Source organism: Bubalus kerabau, chromosome 21 (genome assembly GCF_029407905.1).
Source record: "Bubalus kerabau isolate K-KA32 ecotype Philippines breed swamp buffalo chromosome 21, PCC_UOA_SB_1v2, whole genome shotgun sequence".
Lineage (NCBI taxonomy): Eukaryota > Metazoa > Chordata > Mammalia > Artiodactyla > Bovidae > Bubalus > Bubalus kerabau.
The window spans coordinates 59,315,962-59,338,638 of record NC_073644.1 but is presented as its reverse complement, the minus strand read 5'-3'; the positions used below and the strand labels follow the sequence as shown (position 1 = coordinate 59,338,638).

At 37.7% G+C, this 22,677-nt stretch overlaps 1 protein-coding gene across 3 annotated transcripts in view; it reads right to left on the bottom strand.

Annotated features, from left to right (window-relative positions):
- WDR7 (WD repeat domain 7) overlaps positions 1-22,677 on the bottom strand; it is a 350,409-nt gene that overhangs the window by 143,107 nt on the left and 184,625 nt on the right. For all 3 annotated transcript variants that reach the window (XM_055559425.1, XM_055559426.1, XM_055559427.1), the window contains one exon: positions 11,340-11,561. In XM_055559425.1, the coding sequence (XP_055415400.1) occupies positions 11,340-11,561 (222 nt within the window). The remainder of the gene's footprint in view (positions 1-11,339; positions 11,562-22,677) is intronic.

Sequence of the window (22,677 nt, the reverse complement as noted above, 5' to 3'; positions counted from 1 at the left end):
TGAATAAAACAAAATAAATCACATATTCCATTGTGTTAATTTTAGAATCATTTGACTATTAAAATTAGCAGTGTTGAGATTTTAGTGTTTGTGTGAGATTTATATATTAATTTGGAAACAACTGTGATATTTACCAAATGGAATTCTCTTATCCATCCAAGAACTACATGCCTCTTTATTTAGTCAAATATTACTTTATTTCTCTCAGTGATATGTTGCCGTTTTTCCATATTTCTTAAGTTTATTCTTAGCTATGAGCTATGGGGCTTCTTTTAGTTGCCATAATTATTGAGATCTTAAAAATATTTGTAAAATATGAACATCTATTTATTATTTTATTTTAATTACACAAATATCCACTTACTGTAAAGAAAAAATAAGGTTTTAAACAAGTATTTCTAGTAAATCTTCCTAACCCCCAATCCTGTAATTATTGGATAAGCTGCATATTTTGGCATCTTCATTCCTTCTATGATAAAACACCTGCCTATAAATTTAATCTTTTTTTAGACTGGGCTGTCTTTTTCTTCCTGGTTTTTAGGGTCTAGTTTGAAGGGTCTTTCAAAAAATGATGATTCTCTGCATTTTCTATTTTGTTTATTATTATATAAAGAAACCCTACTGATTTTTGAGTATTTGTGTGGCTAGTCAGTCATCTAGATATCCTTGAGTGATAAGATCTACCTTATGTCTTAAAACCATCACTACCATGATGGCCATGTTTAAAATTGCACTATAAAGGGATAAGAGCAGAAGCTGGAAGACTTGGCAGTAATACTGGTGAGAAATGAAGGTTTCTAACCAGGGTGATAACAGTAAAAGTGGCAGACAGTAGCTGAATTTTGGATATATTTTGAAGGTAGAGCCAATAAGAGTTCCTGATGGATAAGATGTCAGAGAGAGGAAGGAATTAGGGGTGGGCTCCCCTGGTGGCTCAGACGGTAAAGTGTCTGCCTGCAATGTGGGATACCTGGGTTCGATCCCTGGGTCGGGAAGATCCCCTGGAGGAGGAAATGACAACCTACTCTAGTACTCTTGTCTGGAAAATCCCATGGACGGAGGAGCCTGGTAGGCTACAGACCATGGAGTCACAAACAGCCGGACACAACTGAGCGACCTCACTATCATATCTTATCACTAAGAAAGTGGAAAGAAAATAATTATCAACTGAGCTGGGGAAGGCTGCAAGCAGAGCAGGTTTGAGTGGGCAAATCAAGAATTTTTATTTTCATCGTGTTTTTGAAGGATGGATAATTTCTAGTTTTCAGTTATTTGGTGTTTTGTTTTGCTTTTAAGAATCTAACTCTGTTTTGGCAGTTTCTCTTTATAGAAACAATGTCACACCAGTGCCGCTGTGCTTGAAGGAGTGTTAAGAGCACAGGCAGTTACTGAGCCACCTGTATGGAGCCCCAGGACCCTAAGAACATAATCTGTAAAGCAAAGGCATAAGGAAGGAGCTCTGTATTTCCTGATCTCGTTCAGGTTCTCTAGTGGGCTTCCACTCTGGAAGCTCCCAGTTGAACTGGCTCACACCAACAAGTTCACCAGCACTTACTGTGTGATCATGGAAGCCAGAGTATAAAACATTCAAACAGTCTTAGGCTCCCAACATTCCACATCCTTGGGAATTGTGTTTTTGAAGGACACTGCACAGAATCTACAAACAAGCTTACAAAATGTCTCTGTTTACTTCTTACAAAAAGCTTTCTAAGGGTACGCAGAGTCGGATATGACTCAGTAACTGAACTGAAGGGTACTGTCAAAAGTTCCACAGCTTTTGAAAAGGTTAGACTAGATGCTCGCCTTTGTCCCCTTCGGCTATGAAACTGCTTGAGCTTACAGAATTAAATATGTTAATTACAGCAACCCCGGAGTACATAATTAGGACAGACAAATGTGAAGGAATGCTTCTTCAGAGCTGTCAGAAAACTTCAGACCAAGGTTATTTAGTATCGGATATAAGAAAGTCCTATTCAAAATAAAAGGTGGGGGGTGGGGTTGCCACTAGCAATACAAAGCTCAAACCTGCCACTAGACCTGCGACTCAGTCAAGGTAAGTATGATGTACATGAGATGGTTGGCAGGGATTTATACCAAGGCTGTATCACATTCTAGACCCCCCAAAATGGTATAATGTCTTTGTACTACATTCTTAAAGGATACAGACCTCAGAGTACCATAGATGCTATATTTAGCTACTGAAATATTTTTAACAAAGTCACTTTAAAACCCTTTCGTACATTAAATGGCAAGAAAGGGCCACTAACAAAGGAGTCAAATAATGTACAGGAAGGTTGACAGATTTTTTTTTCTGTAAGTAGCCAGATAATAAAAAATCGGGGCTTGGTAGGCCATACAATCTCTACAGCAACTACTGCTACAGCGTGAAACAGCCAACGGGTATGTAAACAAGTAGACGTGGCTCTGTTCCAGTAACGTTTTATTTGGAAAAAAAATGGGCAGGGGGCCAGGGTTGATTCACAGCTTTGGTTTGCTGAGCTGTGGCCTACAGTACAATCACATCAATACTACACAGGTCCACAAAGCGGGACATGTGTGGGGGATGAGTTTTGTGGAAATAATTGTAGCCTGGTAAGCTGGTAAGGGGTACCCATAGGAGGGATCACAGAAAAATTCTTTAAAGATGCTCAGCTTCAAACATGGCATGGCACTGGAATACTAGAACCTTTAAAAGCAGATTAACAATTGACAAAGAACAATGAAAGTAAGACAGGCAAGTTCAAGTGATAATAATAAACAGAAACCGTATAGTTAGGACAATAATAAATCACATAAATAATTTCATAGAACTGTGTAATTTTAGATGGAAGTGGCCTGAGAAATAATCTTGTCTAACTCACTTGTTTTATGGAAGAGGAACCGAAAATGCATAGTGCAGTAAATTAACAAAAAGAATTGCAAACTAAAGGTATTTTTGGAGAACAAGGATGGGATTACATCACCAAACAAGGGTTTTAATGCAAGTGTCAGATCACAGTTAAAACGATAAAGCTGTTATACAACATAAATTATTGATAAGTAAAAACAGAAGAGTAGTGAAATTTTCCATTTGATCTGAGCTTAGTATGTTGATGTGGTTAAAATGTGAAACAAGGTAATAAGTGGGTAGAAATTCATCCAAATTAATAATATACAAATATACAAGAATACAAATAAATAATTATAAAAATACGTGTTTTATTTCAACACTTACGGCCGAATATGGCTGTAATACAGCCGAAGAAAAGTGCATTTTTATATAAATCCTCTGGGAACCAACGTAGTTTACCACAAACAGTACGAATCAGTATGTATTGTAGCAAATAATATCATGGGCTTTGGAAGAAAAATTGCATTTGGATTCAAATCCTTTATAGGACAGATAACCTTAAGGAAGAAATTTAATTTTTAAGAGTATCTGCTCACTCATATATAAAATGTTGACAGTAATACCTACCTTATAAGATTTTAGGAAGATTTTTTTCAAGTAGTCTATATACATATATATGTCATTTACATATAAATGTTCTAATACATAGCAGATGTATTTCTTTTCTTTATTCTTCTAGACACATTTCTGGTAACAATCATAATAACTAACGTTCAACTAACACTTACTTATACGTCAGGCACTTTTCAAAGGGCTTTAGATACACTAATTTATTTATCCTCACAATACTCCTCAAGAGGTACATGACATTATTGTTCCTATTTTTCAGTTAAAGAAACAGAGGCTAAAGCATTTAAGGCCACAAAGCTACTGAGCAGTGAGTCAGAATTTAAACCCAAGCAATCCAGAATACTGAAACTCCAATAAAAAGGCTGAACTACCTAAAGAATTAGGTCTGAGAGTAATAGAAATGTTATTTATTCACTCTGATTAGTTCCCATTACCTCTTCCATTTTAAAATATAAAGAAAATTACAGTTTGTGCATCAAGGTAGTTTAGTGACCCAAACCACCATAGAACACTTAATGTCAAATAACTATAAGGACTTTGTCTTCTACTGGGTTTGTCTACTCTGGCTACAGATGAAAATTACATATGAAGCTTAAAAAAAAATAACATAGATGTCCAAATCTCACCCCTGACATTTTAAATAGGAACTCCAGGGTAGGGCTCAGACACATGCATTTTCAAAACACTCCAGATATGATTTTAGTGCACAGCTAGAGTGAGAATTAGAGTTCTGAACACCAAAGATAACGATGGCAATGCAAGCCAAGTAGCATCTGGAACCAGGATAATTTTTCAAGGGAAAATTACCAACGAGAAGGAGCAGTAAAGAATAGGAACTGCTGACTGAGGACAATAAGAAGAGTGAATAAGGTGGACAGTGGGGTAAGAAGCCAGACAGAGGGGCAGGTTCACTTTCAGATGCCAGGAAGGCGAGTTACACCCGAGGAAAAGCAAACAGAAATGCAGTCTCTACAGCCACAACAGCAGCTCAGCAACACGATCTGAGGACTTACACGTGACCAGGGAAAAGGCCCATTTTTTTTGGTCATTGCTTATCCTTGAAAATGACACAATGCTTTCCTCATCATTGTTGCTGCTTTTTTTTTCACAATTTGCCACTATTGTTAGTTTTGTTATTAACTGCAATTCAGTGACTTTGTCCCAATTTTGCTGATAAAACATCTGAGATTTGGCTTAACTTTTTCACCATAAGATCAGAAATAAAATTCATTATAACAACTCCAACAAAGATTAATGTAGTCATTATATAAAACATGCATGGTTAGAAAGCACACAAAGTAATCAGCGAATCATTTTCACAACAGTAGACCACACCAACTAAAATCAAGCATAGCACCAGAAGATGATTAATATAAAACTCTAAACATAGGTTTCATAGGATTAAGACATTGCTGCTGCTGCTAAGTCAGCATCAAATTGAGGCTTCCAATTTGTGGTATTACAGCTGAACTAATCAAGAGGGACACAAGTCTATTCTTGTTTACTATGATTTAAAAATCATAGTAACATAGGAGCCATTTATTCCAACAAACTCATGGGGTTCTTAACTGTTTATTTTAATGACTTTCTCTTGAGAATCGAATGGAATCTGGATCTTTTTTCCAGAACAGAAATGCAAGTGCCCATAAACAGCATCTCCCAGGCAACATCGTGACGCCATTCACCTTGGCCAGTAGAAGAGCCCTGGGTTTGCAGACTTCCTAAAGACCCACTATGGGGAAACGTTCATTCTCTTTCTCTAAGTATTTCACACCTCAGATGTGAACTGTTCATAAGTATGGAGTTGTGGATTTTGTACATGCTTATCTCTCTACAGCACCAGCACATCCCTAAACAAACGATTCAACAGGGCGCCTGTTTCCAGGTGAGCTGTGGCTCACTGATGTGCGTGCCCTGTTCTGTCCGGCCCCACTTCTGAATCTCACTTGTTTATAAGACAAGACAACTGCGTGAAATGGTGAACATACAGATTCAGATTTGGAAGACAGGTGTTCAAGTCCAGGCTTGATGCTTTTTTAGCAGTACGAGGTTAAAACGTTTGACCTATGCCTTCATTGTTTGTAAGAAGAAAGTTAAATTCAACTTCAGCAATCTTGAGTGAGTACTGAGCTGAGCTTCAGGGTCCTCATCTAATAAATGGTAACAGCATGTAACTGACACGTTTAGAAAATTAAATAAGATAATACATATGAAGAACATAGCAAAAAACCCTGGCACAGAGTAAATGCTCAGGAATCGACTCTTATTAATGTACCTCATATTGGATAAAATATCTGTCTTGCAGGGTAAAAAGAGATGCATGTGGACTTGGAATAAACACTGTTAAATAAATGGTGGTTTCTGTGGACGGAAGGGGGAGCTGGGACATAGGAGTGAGTGAAAGCCAGGAGAGGCGGCCCCTCCTCCCCTCGGCGACGGATGCACTCCCCAGGGTCTTGGGGGTGCTCATGGCTCAAAAGTATTGGCTGATTCCCTCTGTGGGATTTGCCCCAGGATGAAGAGAGTGGCCCACCCAAATCACACCCCTTCTTCAGGGCACCCCTGATTTAATGACTGAATGACCTGGAGATGTAAAGGCTGAGCCCCTAGACTTACTTTAGGACAAGTCTGAAGTCTATACCAGCTCCAGAGTTCCCAAGATCAACTGAAGCTTTCTAGGCAATTGAAATGCAATTCGCCTTCTCCCTCTGCCCAGCTTCTGTCTCTCCTTAAAGGTATTGAGTCCCAGGAGAGTTCCGCACACAAGTGTGTCTCAGAGTCAGCTGCCTCGGGAAATGTCCTATGGCACCTGCCCAAAGTCAGAAAGCTAATGAGAGACCAAAATGAGATCTGCTAGACAGCAGATCATTCCACAGCATATCTGCCAGCATCATCCCACAATGAACGATCCAGAAGGGTGGGGTGGGGAGGGAGTGGAAGGGAGGTTCGGGAGGGGAGGGGGCGTGGGTGCACCTGTGGCTGATTCTTGTTGACAGAAAACCACAAAATTCCGTAAAGCAAATATCCTTCAATTAAAAAAATAAAGTGGCAAAAAAAAAAATGCTTCAAACAAAATATCTGACATTATAAACAGAGCTGTTTTAAAGAACTCTTTTATAAAAAACATTTGTGCTTTGATTTATAAATGGAGAAATAACATATCATTTTAACCAAATTAGATGACTTTAAATATTACTTATTTGTATTTATTCTAATTTGTGTAAGAAATATGAATATCAATAAATCTCCCTTACCTTCTTTAGTCAGAAAAAAAAAAATGAGCAGAAGAGACTGAGTGAAAGGAGGAACCAAAAGCCCTATAAGGTAACATAAATGATTCCATAAAATATTCTAACCACATCTCATATGTGGAGCAGAATAAAAATGAAGGAAGATCCCTATTGAAGTTGAGCTGATAAGACACAAGAAAGCAATCATTCCTACTTAGAGCAGAAAACAGGAAGGTGAAGGAAGAGGGGAATTTCCTGGGATGCTTTCCATTTCACTTCAGAAGCAGAGACCAACTGGATCAAAAGGGGCTTCAAAGGTAGACAGTTTCTGCCTTTCATTTTATACAAGCGGAAACTGCACCCTAGAGGGTCACTTTGCTCCCCAAGGGTACAAGGTCACAGAGTAGCCTGGTCTAGGACTCAGTCTCCAGTCTTCCAGCTTTGTCTTCAATATGTGATTCTGATACTTTATGTAAAGAGTAACACCCACAAAAAAATTCATATAAATGCCAGCATGAGTATAAAATGTATCACAGGAACTTCCCTGGTGGTCCAACAGCTAAGACTCCACATGCCCAATGCAAGGGGCCCCGGTTCGATCCCTGGTCAGGGAACTGGAGCCCACACGTCGCAACTGATGATCCTGCGTGCCAGAACGAAGATTAAAGACCTCATGTGCTACAACTAAGACCCAATGCAACCAAGTAAAAAACAAATATTTTTAAAAATTAACCAGTCAATCTAAGACGGAAATGGAAAAATTTTTAAATATAAAAACAAAAAAATAAAATGTATTATGAAAGTATGTCTAACTTTTGAATTAGGCATCAGTGTCTCTCCCCGCCCTCCCCACCAATGTGGATGATTGGAACTTGACTACGTTATGGGTTTTCACAGAATGTCTTTACAAGGAAGGTTAGAACTCCAGCAATTCAAGTTCACCAAATATTGTATCTTAATGCCCTTATCTCAGAATGAGGACAATAATTACTAACTCATTCAATAGGATGCCAGAAAGACTAAATATTTAATGGTAGCAACACATTTTAAATGTCACATAAATAAACACCACAGCAATACACGTAGCAACTGCTAGCGTGTTGGTATTACGCCGAACTGATTGCAAAGAGCCCAAGTGAGACACAGGAACATTTAGATACCTGACTATTTCCAATCAAGAGAGCAAGATTTAAACTGATACACCTGAAGTTTAATCAAGAAATCCCAATTCTTAGAAATCCCTGTGTTAGGCAAATCTACCACCAAGAAATCTAAGACTTTTGGGAAAAAATAGGGGAATGGGATAGAAGTTAAAAGAAACTCATTATTATCTTTAAAGTACTTTTAAATTATTAAAATAGAATAGGGCAACCATAATATGTAAGAAATACCACAGACATTTTATAGATTTTGAACTTGTTCCAGTAAGTACTATATCATTCACTTTTATATATGATTTCTGCTTTCTAGAAAACTCAGAATCTCTCTGTCCTCTGTTACAATGAAGTAATTATAAATATTATTTGCTAAGAATCACTACCTTCTGTCCTTTCCACATCTGCATTCTTTATCTAAAGTGCTCAAAGAACAAGTTTGGTTTTTAAAGACTTCACTGTTTTAAATGTTTGGGTAAATTTTATTTCCCTTGCTTGGAAAAGTGGAGGCAGCAAAAGTACCTCTGAAGCAGAGCTCAGCCCAGTTTCCCTCATGTCAGAGTTAGGCTTTGGGACCCCTTTGCAGAGAGTTAAAGTTCAGCTCTCTGAATTTTAACAAACCAAAGCGCAGTACTAAGACCCTTCCATTCCTTTATCAATTCCCAGGGCTTCTTTGAAAAATCTCCATTTCTACTGTGCTATATTACTACTGTGCTTTTTAAAAATTATCTACTTCACCTAGCCTATTCTGTCTTTTTCTAGTTACATTAGTAATAATTTACAGATGAAACTATAAGTCAAGAGAAAAGACACACAGAAGCAAATTCATGAATATCAGAATTTTGAATACAGATAAACTGCGGTTAGTAAGCAGATGGCCACAAAACTAGCCTAGACAGGTAAGATGATGTGGTGTAAGCCAATCTCCCGTGTGTGCCCAGTCGCTAAGTACTGTCCCACTCTTCTGCGGGCCCATGGACTGTAGCCCACCATGCTCCTCTGTCCGTGGGATTTCCAGGCAAGAATACTGGAGAGGGTTATCATTTCCTTCTCCAGGGGATCTTTTCCAACCCAGGGATTGAACGCACGTCTCCTGCGTTGGCAGGTGGATTCTTTAACACTGAGCCACTTGGGAAGCCAAACTCATCTGCCTAACAACCAACTATTGGCTTGGGTGAAATTAGTCAGTGACTCATTGACTTATAATGCTCCTACATTTATACACAGATACTAAGATACCTGGCTTCACCAACTCAAGAGACATGAGTTTGAGCAAGCTCTGGGAAATAGTGAAGGACAGGGAAGCCTGGCGTGCTGCAGTCCATGGGGTCGCAAAGAATGAGACATGACTAAGCGACTGAACAACAGCAACAACCAAGATACAAAGCTGCATGAAAATTCCAGGGAAATAACATTTACGTTCACTTTCCTTGCAGAAAAACATACAAATGAACGCTGTGGCGGTATTATAAAAAACATGTTGGACTAAATCAGCAGTCTTCAAAACAGGTAACCCCTTTCAAAAGGGAGTGTCTTAAGTCTTTTCAAGGAAAATATAGTTTTTTAAGCACACATAGTCTTAAGACATAGTTAGTTTAAAGGAATTGATTTTTGGATGCTAAATATGCAAATTAACACCTTCCCTAAAACATTGAGGGTGGAAATTTTCTCTCAAAGAAAATAATCAAGGATGTAAAATTTTTGACATTGAAAGTTCGCCATGAAATTTTTTTTTAATGGATGATGATATGGCAGGTATCAAATAGTTATGCCAAATAGTCTATTGAATTAATTTAAAAGAACGAGTTTCATTTTTAAATCTCAATATCACAATATCTTCAAAATTTTATCTTTTGAAATTGTTCAAACTTATTATTAAAAAGTTTTAGCTGTCAGTACAAAACTGTGCAAGAGATTAGACATTTCTTGATACCCACTAGAGAGATGGTGAGCAAAAAAGTTTGAAAGGCACCAGACTAAATCATGTCAAGGTTTCATTAACCTCTAATATTCTGATATCAAAATTCTAAACAAGGTGCTCTATATATAAGTCCTACTCTGTCTAGAGTGACACAGAAAGGTTGGGCCTATTAAAGAGCCCTTGGGAGTGTAGGTGAGATTTGAGCAGGGGTTTATGAATGGAAAACAGGAAACTTGAAGAACCCGGGAAATGATGAAGAGGCCCCTGCAGGAGAGGGGAAGCAGATGTGGCCAGGCAGAAAATAGGAAGACCAGGAGCTTTCAGGTCGCAAGAAACTTGGGTTCAAATTCAGGTTTTACTACATTTGGGCTGAGCCAGTTTGAAGAAATCCTCATTTCTATTTTGAAGATCAAATAAAGAGATAGAAAAGAAAGTGCTTTTTAAATTATAAACTAACAGCACTTGTTAGTCACTAAGCCCTTTTCAACCAGAAACCATGAGCGGTAGCAGTTTACATCATGGCCAAAAGCATGGGCTCTGGAACCAGTAGATTGTGTCGGGACAGAAGCTGCCAATTCCTGGAGGGACGATCTCAGCCCGGATGGGAGGGAGTGGGCAGGCAACCCAGTCTAGAACAGGGCTTTAGTAATAAAGCTACCAACATGACTCCTTGGTTTCTCAGAAAAAGTATGTGACAATGACCCAATGAACTTCTTAGCTAACAAAGTAGCATATATCTTGTCCCCTTGCTTAAATGTCAAAACTCCAAAAGAACACATTGCAATTTATGCTACAAAGAATATCTTGATGTATTTGGTAAATTATATTTGGTGGTTAAGGTGGTACATTTGTTAGAAATGATTCTGCATTGCGGTAGGAACATTCTGACCTTCACCTAAGGGCGTTCTGACAATAGGGTACCAAAGACCTCATTATAAAATATCCTGACCTATTACTAACATACCAAACACAGAACCAAAAGCAGCAATATGAGACAAACCCTTTAAGTGCTGATGTTTTTAGTCTTTTGAAAACTGTTACTGGAATATTTTTTAAATTATAGAAGTAATTCATAGTTCCTCATTCATGATCTTTAAAATATATTTTTACATATATACATACATATTTATATATAAAATACATACATATATATTTATATATATAAATGCAGACATATATATTCATATACAAATGTATGTATATAGAAGACAAAGCTGGTCTTCCATACCTACCCCTGACTTTTCAAACCTTGTTCATGACAAGATGCATAGTTTTTCAAAAATTATTTTAGAAGTTAGAAGTTTTGGTTAAAGTCTTGACCAAAATGTAGAAACACAAAGCTCAGAAATGTGTTATTTTAAGAAAAGCATTTAAAAGCCCATGTTTTAACTTTTAAAAAGTCCCAGAACTATAACTACAGGGTAATGCGCCAAATAGATTATACTGCTTTCCAATTTAATTTAAGCATTATATTCGTGCTAAAACTCAGGATATGTTTGCTACTCTTAAGATATTTTCAATACATAATATGTATTGAGAAGCAATAGATCAACGTTAGGAATTTTTTAACTTACAAGTGTGTCTGGCCAGTGAGTAGTTGGATCCACCACTAGTCAAACCAAACCCTTCAGGAATCTGACTAGAGCTTCGAGGTCTAGTCAACAGTTTCGGAGGTTCAATTTCAGCACCAAATTCAGCTCCTATCACTCCCAGTAAAACAATAGCGGTAGCTTGCTTCCGTCTTTCCTCATAAGATGTGGAAATTTTTTTCATTTGTGGGACACTTGATAAGCAACCTGAAAACCAAAACATAAGAACAGAAATTAAAAGACTAGCAATATATATGATAAAAACATTCAAGACTGCTCGTTCACGAATGAACCGTCTTTTCAATAAATGGCACTGAAATGACTGGTTATCCATGTGCAAAAGAATGAATTTGGATTTCTACCTCTCATGATACAAGAAAATGAACTCAAAATCGATGACAGCCCTAAATATAGAGCTAAAACTAAATAACTTGCAGAAAAAATATAGATTAATATTTTCATGATTTGGGGGTAGGCAACGATTTCTTAGATATTATAGCAAAACATGAAAAAATTTTTAAATGTTTTCAAATTGAACTTCAATATTAAACACTTTTGAGCTTCCAATAACATAATCAGGAAACTAAAAAGAATGCACAGACTGAGAGAAAATTGTCAAATTGTATATCTAATAAGAGATCGTATCCAGAATACCTAAGAACCTCTTCAGACAACTCTATATTAAGAAAACCCAACTTTTAAAATCAGCAACTAATTTAAATAGGCATTTCCCCAAAGATACATGAATGGCCAATATGCACATTAAAGCTACTCAAAATCACTGATCATTAGGAAAATGAAAATGAAAACCTCAGTGAGATACCATTTTATATCCATTAGAATGGCTACAATTACAAGGACAGCCCATAACATGTATTGTTGAGCCTGTACAGAAATTCAAACTCTCATGCATTCCTGGTGGGAATGTAAAATGATACAACTACTTTAGAAAATAGTTTGGTAGTTAGAGTTATAACAGATGGCCCAGCAATCCCACTCCTTAGGTATCTACCCAAGGGGGGTAAAAAAAATGTACATATAAAGACGTGTACATGAACGTCCAGGCTTCCCTGGTGGCCCAGTGGTAAAGAATCTGCCTGCCGATTCAGGAGATGCAGAAGACGTGGGTTCGATCCCTAGGCTGGGACGATCCCCTGAAGTAGGAAATGGCAACCCACTCCAGTATTCTTGCCTGGAAAATTCCATGAACAGAGAAGCCTGTGGGGTGCAGTCTATGGGGTTGCAAAGAGTCGGACACAACTGAGCAACTGAGCGTGCACAATGATTGTCTACAACAGCATTACCCACAAGAACCAAAAAGTAGGAACAGCAAAAGTCCATCAGTTGTTAAATAGCTAAACAAATGTGCTACATTCATCCAATAAAATATTATTCAGCAATAGAAACGAATGAAACATTAATACATGGTGCAATATGGATGTAAATATATGTACACAACCAACTTTATAAAATCCTAATATTTTCCATAAGTGTTTCAGATTTTAAAAAATAATTCAGTTCAGTTCAGTCGCTCAGTCATGTCCGACTCTTTGCAACCCCATGAATCGCAGCACGCCAGGCCTTCCTATCCATCACCAATTCCTGGAGTTCACTCAGACTCACGTCCATCGAGTCAGTGATGCCATCTGGCCATCTCATCCTCTGTCGTCCCCTTCTCCTCCTGCCCCCAATCCCTCCTAGTATCAGAGTCTTTTCCAATGAGTCAACTCTTTGCATGAGGTGGCCAAAGTACTGGAGTTTCAGCTTTAGCATCATTCCTTCCAAAGAAATCCCAGGGCTGATCTCCTTCAGAATGGACTGGTTGGATCTCCTTGCAGTCCAAGGGACTCTCAAGAGTCTTCTCCAACACCACAGTTCAAAAGCATCAATTCTTCAGCGCTCAGCCTTCTTCAAAATCCAACTCTCACATCCATACGTGACCACAGAAAAAACTACAGCCTTGACTAGACGAACCTTTGTTGGCAAAGTAATGTCTCTGCTTTTGAATATGCTATCTAGGTTGGTCATAACTTTCCTTCTAAGGAGCAAGCGTCTTTTAATTTCATGGCTGCAGTCACCATCTGCAGTGATTTTGGAGCCCCAAAAAATGAGCTCAAAAAGTCTGACACTGTTTCCACTGTTTTCCCAAAAATTAACTAATGTGGATACAGCTAGTCTACTACGGGTTATATCTTGACTTTACTACACCTCTCTCTTACCCTAGAGGTCACCATGATTCTGACCTTATCAAATATTTTTTATCTATTATATAATCATATCAATGTTACCTGAAATGTATATTTTCTTGCCTTGAACCATGCTTGCATTCCATCCATAAACTCTGGGTATATGGATGAATGAAAACCAGTAGGTAGGTAGGTAGGTAGGTAACAGGCCAACAGACAAACTCTGAAATAAATTTGCTCATAGAGGTTTTTGAGTGTACGCCCATGGGTAAGATTGAACTATTATTTTCTTTCTATGTATTATTCCTGTTGGCTCTTGGTAGGAATATAATACAAGTCTCTAAAACTGGGTTAACTTTTACTCCCCAGTCCTCTGAAAACAGTTAAAGAATCATTGAAGTTAGATGAAATTATTTACAATTATCAGGGCCTGTGGGCTTCCCTGGTAGCTCAGATGGTAAAGAATTTGCCTGCAATACAGGAGACCTGGGGTTCAATCCATGGGTCAGGAAGAACCCCTGGAGAAAGGAATGGCTACTCACTCCAGTATTCTTGCCTGGAAAATCTTATGGACAGAGGAGCCTGGTGGGCGACAACCCAGGGGCTCACAGAGTTGGACACGACTGAGTGACCACCACTGACAGCGCCTGTGTCTCAGGATGACCCTCTTCTGGAGTCAGGAGGTAGCGGACGCAGGGGTAGGCAAGGCGTAGGGTGGAGGAAAGAATACTGTTGTTGTTGTTGTTATGAATTCATTTTCTGTAATAATTATTTGGCTTGATTTTCCACTAAATTCTTAAATCATTTCAGATAGCTCACAGTTTTAGAATCATCCATTTCATCCAAGTTTTTAAAAGTGTTGGTCTGAAGTTATTTAGACTGTTCTCTATGATTTAAAAAATCTCACTTGTATCAGTTGCTATGAATTCTTACAAGTGTTGTTTACTTGTGCCCAGTTACTCAGTCGTGTCTGACTCTTTGCAACCCCTGGACTGTAACCCGCCAGGCTCCTCTGTGCATAGAATTTTCCAGGCAAGAATACTGAAGTGGGTTGCCACTTTCTACTGCAGGGGAAGGAGACTTTCCTGACGCGGGGCCTGAACCCACGTTTCTTGCATCTCCGACATTGGCAGGTGGATTTTTTTTTTACCACTAGTGCCACCTGGGAAGCTTGTGCCTTCTCAATATTATTTTCCCTGCCTTCTTGATCAGTTTTTCTAGAAATACACTTTCTACCAGATTTCCAAAAGTACCCTGGTTTTGATCTGTTTCATTGCTTTCTATTTCACTCATTTCTGCTGTTACTTTTACTATCTCTCCTTCCTCCCACTTTCCTTAGGTTTTCTCTCTATTCTCTCTTTCTCTTTGTTTCTAGGTTCCCAGATTGAACGCAACTCACTTCATTATTTTCTATTATGTTTAACAGAGAGAGTCACATAGTGGCATCCATTTTCCTCTTCTCCTTTAATAATACAACCTTGACTTTGACTGAGTAACAATGTATTCATATTCTTTCAATATTCTTGCAGGAACTGAGAAAGCCTGGCCTTAGATATTTTAAGTTCTCTTTGCTCATAGGAGCCAAAGCCTGCTTCTGAAAAGCAGCTAATCATTTCGGTCGAGATTACTGCATTTCTGTTCTCTTACTTGTCCACAAAGATACTATCTTTCTTGAGCCTAATTATGCCTTGTTGGTTTTCTATTTGAATATTTAATCCATCATAGCTATACATGGGGTACAGAGGGATTTCAAAGGTAAACTTATGGAGCCATCCTGATTTGGAGGTCAGCTTTCTGTCTTTCTAATTTTAACCCATCCAGTTTTTCTTGTCTCTTTCACCCCATTGTTCTATACATTAATTAAATCAATACAATGGGCCCACAGAGCAGTATGGCAACTAAGAAATTAGCAACAGGGATTTCAGAATACTTCTAGATATTTTTATTTTGTCTCTGTGGAGACAAATTTCTTCCTTTGTTATTCTATATACTACTGCAGGAAAGGCAAGGGGATGAGAACAGGGAGGGTTTAAGGCGTACCAAACACCAGAGGTCTTCATACAGCAACCTGAAGAATTTTCATGTTAGGCTAACGGAAAGCTGTTGAACAGTTTTTGTATAAGCTGGTGTCATGAGATTCATGGTCAGAGAGATCATGATAGCAGTAGCATGGGAGGTGATGGTGGTGGTTTAGTCGCTAAGTTGTGTCTGAATCACTGTGACCCCATGGACTGCAGCCTGCTAGGCTCCTCTATCCATGAGATTTCCCAGGCAAGAATACTAGAGTGGGTTGCTATTTCCTTCTCCACGGGAATTTCCTGACCCAGGGATCAAACCCAGGTCTCTCTTGCATTACAGGCAGTCTTCTGTATTTCAAGTGGATTCTTTACTGACTGAGCCACCAGGGAAGCCCCAGAATGGGAAGGTAGATTGGGAGGTAAAAGAAGATTGGTGTCAAGAAGAACCAAATGAATAATTGGTGCAACTGCCTTCAGAGAAGGCAATGGCACCCGACTCCAGTACTCTTTGCCTGGAAAATCCCATGGACGGAGGAGCCTGGTAGGCTGCAGTCCATGGGGTCGCTAAGAGTTGGGCACGACTGAGCAACTTCACTTTCATTTTTCACTTTTATGCATTGGAGAAGGCAATGGCATCCCACTCCAGTACTCTTGCCTGGAAAATCCCATGGACGGAGGAGCCTGGTGGGCTGCAGTCCATGGGGTCGCTAAGAGTCGGGCACGACTGAGCGACTTCACTTTCATTTTTCACTTTTGTGCATTGGAGAAGGAAATGGCAAGCCACTCCAGTGTTCTTGCCTGGGGAATCCCAGGGACGGCGGAGTCTGGTGGGCTACCGTCTATGGGGTCACACAGAGTCGGACATGACTGAAGTGACTTAGCAGCAGAAGCAGCAGAATCAAAAGATGGCTGATGCAATGATCAAGTGGAGGACAGTGAGTAGCAGAATTCACAATTCACCCCTTCAGTTAATCATTCATCATATAAGAATGGGGATCTAGCGTATGCATGGCATTATGCAAATATGAACTAATGAATTCATATGGGAAGAATTAAGATAAATGAATAGGCATAAGAAACGCAAAGTCCCCATCCCCACTGATCTTAAAGGTGACTAAACAGGAATTAGAAACGTAATGGTGACAAAACCAGTAGGAACTTCATGGTCTAAGAGAACAGTATGTGTAAGAACCTAGAGCATAAAGGGATTTGCTGATTTCTACTGCAAGGATAGGTAATGGGGCTGGAACACTGTAAGTCAAGAAGGGAGAGGTAAAAATGAGGGCAAATCACAGACAACTCTACTGGTCACACCCCCATCTTTCCATCTTTTGAACAGCGGAACTTAGGGGTTTAGAAAGCCATTCTGCGTGTATATGAAGGACACTGGGTATGAGGTGATCAATAAAGACGGTGTTGCAGAAATGAAAGCGACAGGTTAAGGTTGGTTTGCTGTTGAAGTGTTAAATAGGAGATGCAGAGAAGTGGATGGCTTCTAGATCCATGGTGAGCTCTGGGTAGCTCATAGAAAACACTGCAGAAAGATATCAGATATCATGCGCTGAATTCTTCTAAAAATCCGATTTAACTGAAACAAAAGAAAAACAAAATTTTTAAAGCCCCTGCAAGACAGATAGGTCTGCTCTTTCTAGAAATTAAATTAAAACACACACACACACACATGCAACACCTAGAACACAAAGCTTCTTAGCAAACTTAAATTCCATTTATTTAGCTCTGCTGAAGGCAGAATAGGATGTGGGCTGAATCTAAGAAATGGAAATGGCAAGACAGTATAAAGAATTTAAGAGTCCGAAAGGAATCATTGAGTAAGAAAGTGGCATTAAGGTACCTAAGGAAAAAAGGGGGATTAGTTATTAAGGTGGTAACATCAAAGAGTAGTTATTGTTTATTTGGAGTCCAAGAAAATTGGACAACAATTGAGAACACAAAAGATTTGTTCCTGTCATTGTTATAGTTTCTTAGCTTCTGCATGTTACATTTTACTGTTTAAAAAAAAAAGAGTTAATTTAGGAAATTTGCCACTAAAGCATGGATAGAAAGACAAAATCTTATATAGCTCTTTCTTATACATGAGACAACAGAGAACAGATTTATCTTTAAAACTATTCTAATTCTTTCACATAAAATTTTAGTTATTATTTCCCTAATTTGCTTTATTTTGTTTGGTGTATTTCAAATCACACACAGGCTGCTTTATAACATTCCCCAATGTTACAAACTTATAACTTTCAAAGTCATGTTAAGTCATATTTCATGAATTACATTTTTTATAAAAAGTCTCAATTAAAAGGTTTAAAAATATTTTCATAACATAGCTATGTCTTCTAATCACATACCATAGGACGCACCTCTATGTCTTCATGGGTGTTTTTTGTGATTTTTTTTTTTAAGACAAAGAGGAAATGTTAGTAAAAGTGTTAACATGTGCATGTGAGTACAGATTCAAAGTATGACACTAATCTGTGATAATTTATACTAATCAAAGGAGGAAGACACCCTAAAAGCTCAACCACACTAAACAGGAAGAGAAATCAATCATCCCTGCCTCTGGTGTTTAGAAGGATGAAAATGGACCCTAATTCCAGACAAAGTGATATGTTATAGTTTGATCATCTATACCTCAGTACATGCAATTAAAGCCAACTTTATTTGTGGGGAAGAACAGACAGCAGGAGTGCGAGCTGGGTGCCAGGGCCTCTAGATTCAAGGAGCACGTATTTTATTCTTTGCATAGTCTTCTGGAAACAGGAAGCCAACCAAGCTCCCCTCCCCCCGTGTCTCAGCAAGAGCGTGCTCCGTAACAATAGTTCAAAGGAAAGCTCTATTCTGCAGTTGCACTGATTGTTCTGTCAGCTGACCTCTGCAGAAGGGAATTGCTAACCGCTGCCTGGCTCCTCAGCTGACAAATGAATGATCGCGGCTCCATCTATTTTCACTATGGCTGCCTCTAGCCCAGGTGCTCAGACAGAGAGCCCGGTGTGACATCTTAGATCAAGATGAATTGGCACAAACTCCTGATCCAAGATTGTTTTATACCATTTAATTTAGTTTCTTCCCCTGCCTGGATGAGCACAGCTCTGGTTATGGATTTCTATTCTAATGTACTGAAGCAGGCCCTGAAAGAAGCAATGAAGCAGCTGCCGGAGCAGGGGGCTGCGGGGATACTGATCAATAGGCAAGGCATTGACCCCAGCCGGTCAGCCTCCGCAGCGGCCGCGGCTCCGAGGGGGCGGGGGCGCGGGGCACACATGGACAGCTTCCATAGGAAATGAAACAACAGGGGCATTTGGAGGGCTCCACCTCCACCCCGGGCCCCCACCTTCGCTAGGTTCCTTTTGTTTAATTACCTCAATCTTGTCCTAACTCTCACCCTTCAAGGAGGAATTGATACTTTGGGGAAGTTTTACTAATGTTCTTTCAAACTGCCCTGGGTAGATTTTATTCTTTAGCTAGCAGCAAGAATCATAACAGGTGCCCTCTGCTAAGTGGCCAAAATAGGAAATCTTAATTAGCTGTCAAGTACCCTACTTGGTGTAATTTAAAGTTTGGCATCCGCTCAGGCTCATAAGAACGCTGTCCAACTGGCTGTGAACACTACTGATGCTGAAATTCCATGGTATTTAATTTTTATCCGCACTCAGATCTGAAAAGATGATAGCTCTTTGTTAACAGGGACAGAAGTCAGGACAAGAGAAGGATCCCCTAAAAGAGACACTGACTGATTAGTAAATGTCTAAGGTGATAGAGGCCCATCCCCGCTACTATTCTACCACCCACCTAACAATTTCTGATTCTTTTTTTTCAAATTTGGAAACATTGAAAATCACTCGCTTTGCCTGTGTTTTCTCCTAAATAATACAAGATATACACAATTAACTGCAATGTTTTCCTACAAACAGACAACCAAATGGGAGATTCTGAGATATTAAAAAATAAAATAATTCTGGAAAAGTAGATCTTTCTACTGTTTCATTTGTCTCATGAAAATTTGGTGTTTTTTCACAGAGACATGGCTCCATTTAATCATGCTAAAGGGTGACATGGAGATCCATTTTCTTGACAGGACGGTTGATCACCCTATCACAGTAAGAAAATTAATACCTTCAACTAGCCCTGTGTGGAAAACAGAAGCTACATGCAATGGTAAAGGACATCAATGTTCTATATTTGAAGCTGCAAACAGAATACTTGTTCTGTGTGAAAATAATGTTTCCTCATTATTGGGTGGCTTTAAACAAAATATGAGCCTTTGATTTTATTAAAACAACCGTTTAATTCATACAGTGTTCCTCAAAAGTACATAATTGTCTTTAGATTTAGCGTAATTGACTCTAGATTTTCAGGAGCAGGAGTAAACCCTTTACTTACAGCTTAACTAGAACACAGGTAAAATATTTGAGAAGTTTAAGCTATTTAAAGGGCTGTGAGATATTGATTGCTTCATTTAAAAAGCAGTCAGAGAGTGCAACCGAGAGGTCAAGATAAATTTAACAGTTTGAAGCACTTTACTAAATAACTCTAAAGATCATGTTAATTGGCTTTGTGCAGTTTCAGGGTAAAATTAATTTTATCCTAGCTTACAATAAAAGGATTAAAAGACATATTAAGTTCTTCAGTTTTAACTGGAATAGGAATCAATGGATTTGAATTAAGGCTAACGGCGGTTTTATGAGAGATGGCCTACCAGCAGACACTTTATATCTGCTATTAGCCATATATTGATGGGGCGCTATTATTGTATTAGGTATTAAAACCTTTGAGAAGAAGATACCACCAATTACTACTCTGAGAATATACTTTAAGAATTGGGTGATTTGACCTGGAAAAACTGTCATCAAAAATTTGATTCTTTGTTTAGGGTTCAGTATCAGATGCTTATTATAGCTGACTTATCTATGTTACAATATCTATAATTTTAGTAAAAATAAATGAAATGATGCAGTTAAATTCAATCAGAATTCATGTCAAGATTATAACTATATTTAAAACCATATCACGAGCATATCAGTAGGGTTTTTTCAAACCAAAACATTACAACCAGATTAATTTTAGCATACCGATGTTATGTCAGAAATTCTTGGCAATAACAGAGTCCAAGTAACACTCATAATGATACAAATATATTCTGAATTCAATATAAATTTTTATATACTCTAAAACATCACTCTCAAAATTCAGAAATGTCTATTATAATAAAATAAAAATACAATTAAAAAATTTTTTTCTTCACTCTTTCATTATTTAGTAATATGTTTTGGAACTACATTATAGAAAAACAAATTGCTTTTACTATGCACTTGCCTAGCAAAGCAAAAAATACAACTTGTAGTTATTAAGGTATAAGTGTTATATATTAATAAGGGCTTTGTAAGCCTTTATGGGAATGATTGGGAAAAAGTAATTGCAAGATCTCACAGCAGAAAACTAAAGGACAGCAGGCAAAGACTATGTATAATACTAATTTGGATTAAGCTGGAATGTAGTTTTTGTTGTAGCTCTTTACAACTATTTTATTTGCAATAAAGTGTATTTACTAATATTAGGTTATGATTGATTATTAAAGAACAACAGTAAATTTAGCAAAGTGAACTTTGTTAATATTGGCAATCTTAAAGACAAGAGAACTTTCAGAATTGAGACATATGATTTACTATTTATAGTGTGCAGCTCTGCAAATATTACCCAATAAAATTATAAAAATTTTTTCTTTTTTCAGACAAGTAAAATATTCTTCTAAATTTTCATTTTTATCTGTTTCTCTTTTCTCAGTCCCAATGACATATTAAACGTGATATGGTATTATTAACTGATATTATGAAAAACATTAAATTGTATATTAAGTAGAGCTTAAAACAGTACAGGACAATAAAATATGTCAAATGAAAATATATTTTAATGTATTTCTGAACATAAACAGAAGAACCTAAAAGAAACTAAATTTTCAAATGTGACTTGAGTTCTAGCTGTTTCTGAGAGGTGTTTCAATCAAAATAATTTCAACTTACTTCTGACTACTATCTAAATTGATATATCTACTTGCCTAATGGAATATTAATTTATTTTTAAGATATGCTTTTTAAATAATCATTATACAATGCTAATCAAAAATGTTAATTTTACAATACTTATACACATTGGAGTACATAATTATATGTACACACATAAGTATAGAACATTTTTAGCTTTAATGTCTTGATACCCTCAGCTAAAACTGTATTTTTGAGATTTTAAAATGAGTAATCTATGTTTTAAGTCATACTGAGAAAAACATTGACCCTCAGTGGAGTTTTTACAATTGTAAATAAATTGTTCCCACACGTTTAGCCGAAATATTTTCCATAGCTACTGGCTGCTACTTTTAGGGTTGCTTAAGACTGGATAAAGCACAGCACAATAAAAATGTCAAATTTTACTCCATATGCAATTGTAATCATCTAAATAAGCTTTATTATCTATTTATATCTTTAAATAAGCAAAAATCTTTTGATATCTATTTTTAAGACAAGTTGGTTTTAAAAAGGTATAGTATTCCAAAAACTAGATTCCAGCTATCCAATATACTACAGCTGAATACTGTAGTATTAATTGAATACTTCAAAGATGCATTTGTTACGTGGGAACAGAAAAAGACATAGACTGGTAACATTCCAGCATGTGAAAAAGAATTCAAAGATCTCACACTCTTTGGTGGTGAATCCAGGTTTCATAAGCTCATAAGGAGAATCTATGAGTCCATGCCACTGATAACATATGTAATTAAGTTCCTTAAGCCATAAGCTTTTATATGAATGTTGTATATTATTTTCACTTTTGTTGGCACAGCTTAGAGCACAGCAACATCTTTCAACTTTTACAAAACGTGGCAAATAAATTTTGATGATATGGAAAAACAAAATGGCAAACGGTTCTTTGGCCAACGTGTACATTTCTACCTGTGCTTCTGAAGTAAATAAAATAAAACACGGAAGTTTTTGAATCTTCCTCTCCCCTTGGGAGGGAGGGAAGGAGAAAAGATGTATTGATTAAAAATGCAAACATGGGAATTTCATAATTTATTTCCAAACTCACATTATTACCAAAGCTAGTGCTGCCGGT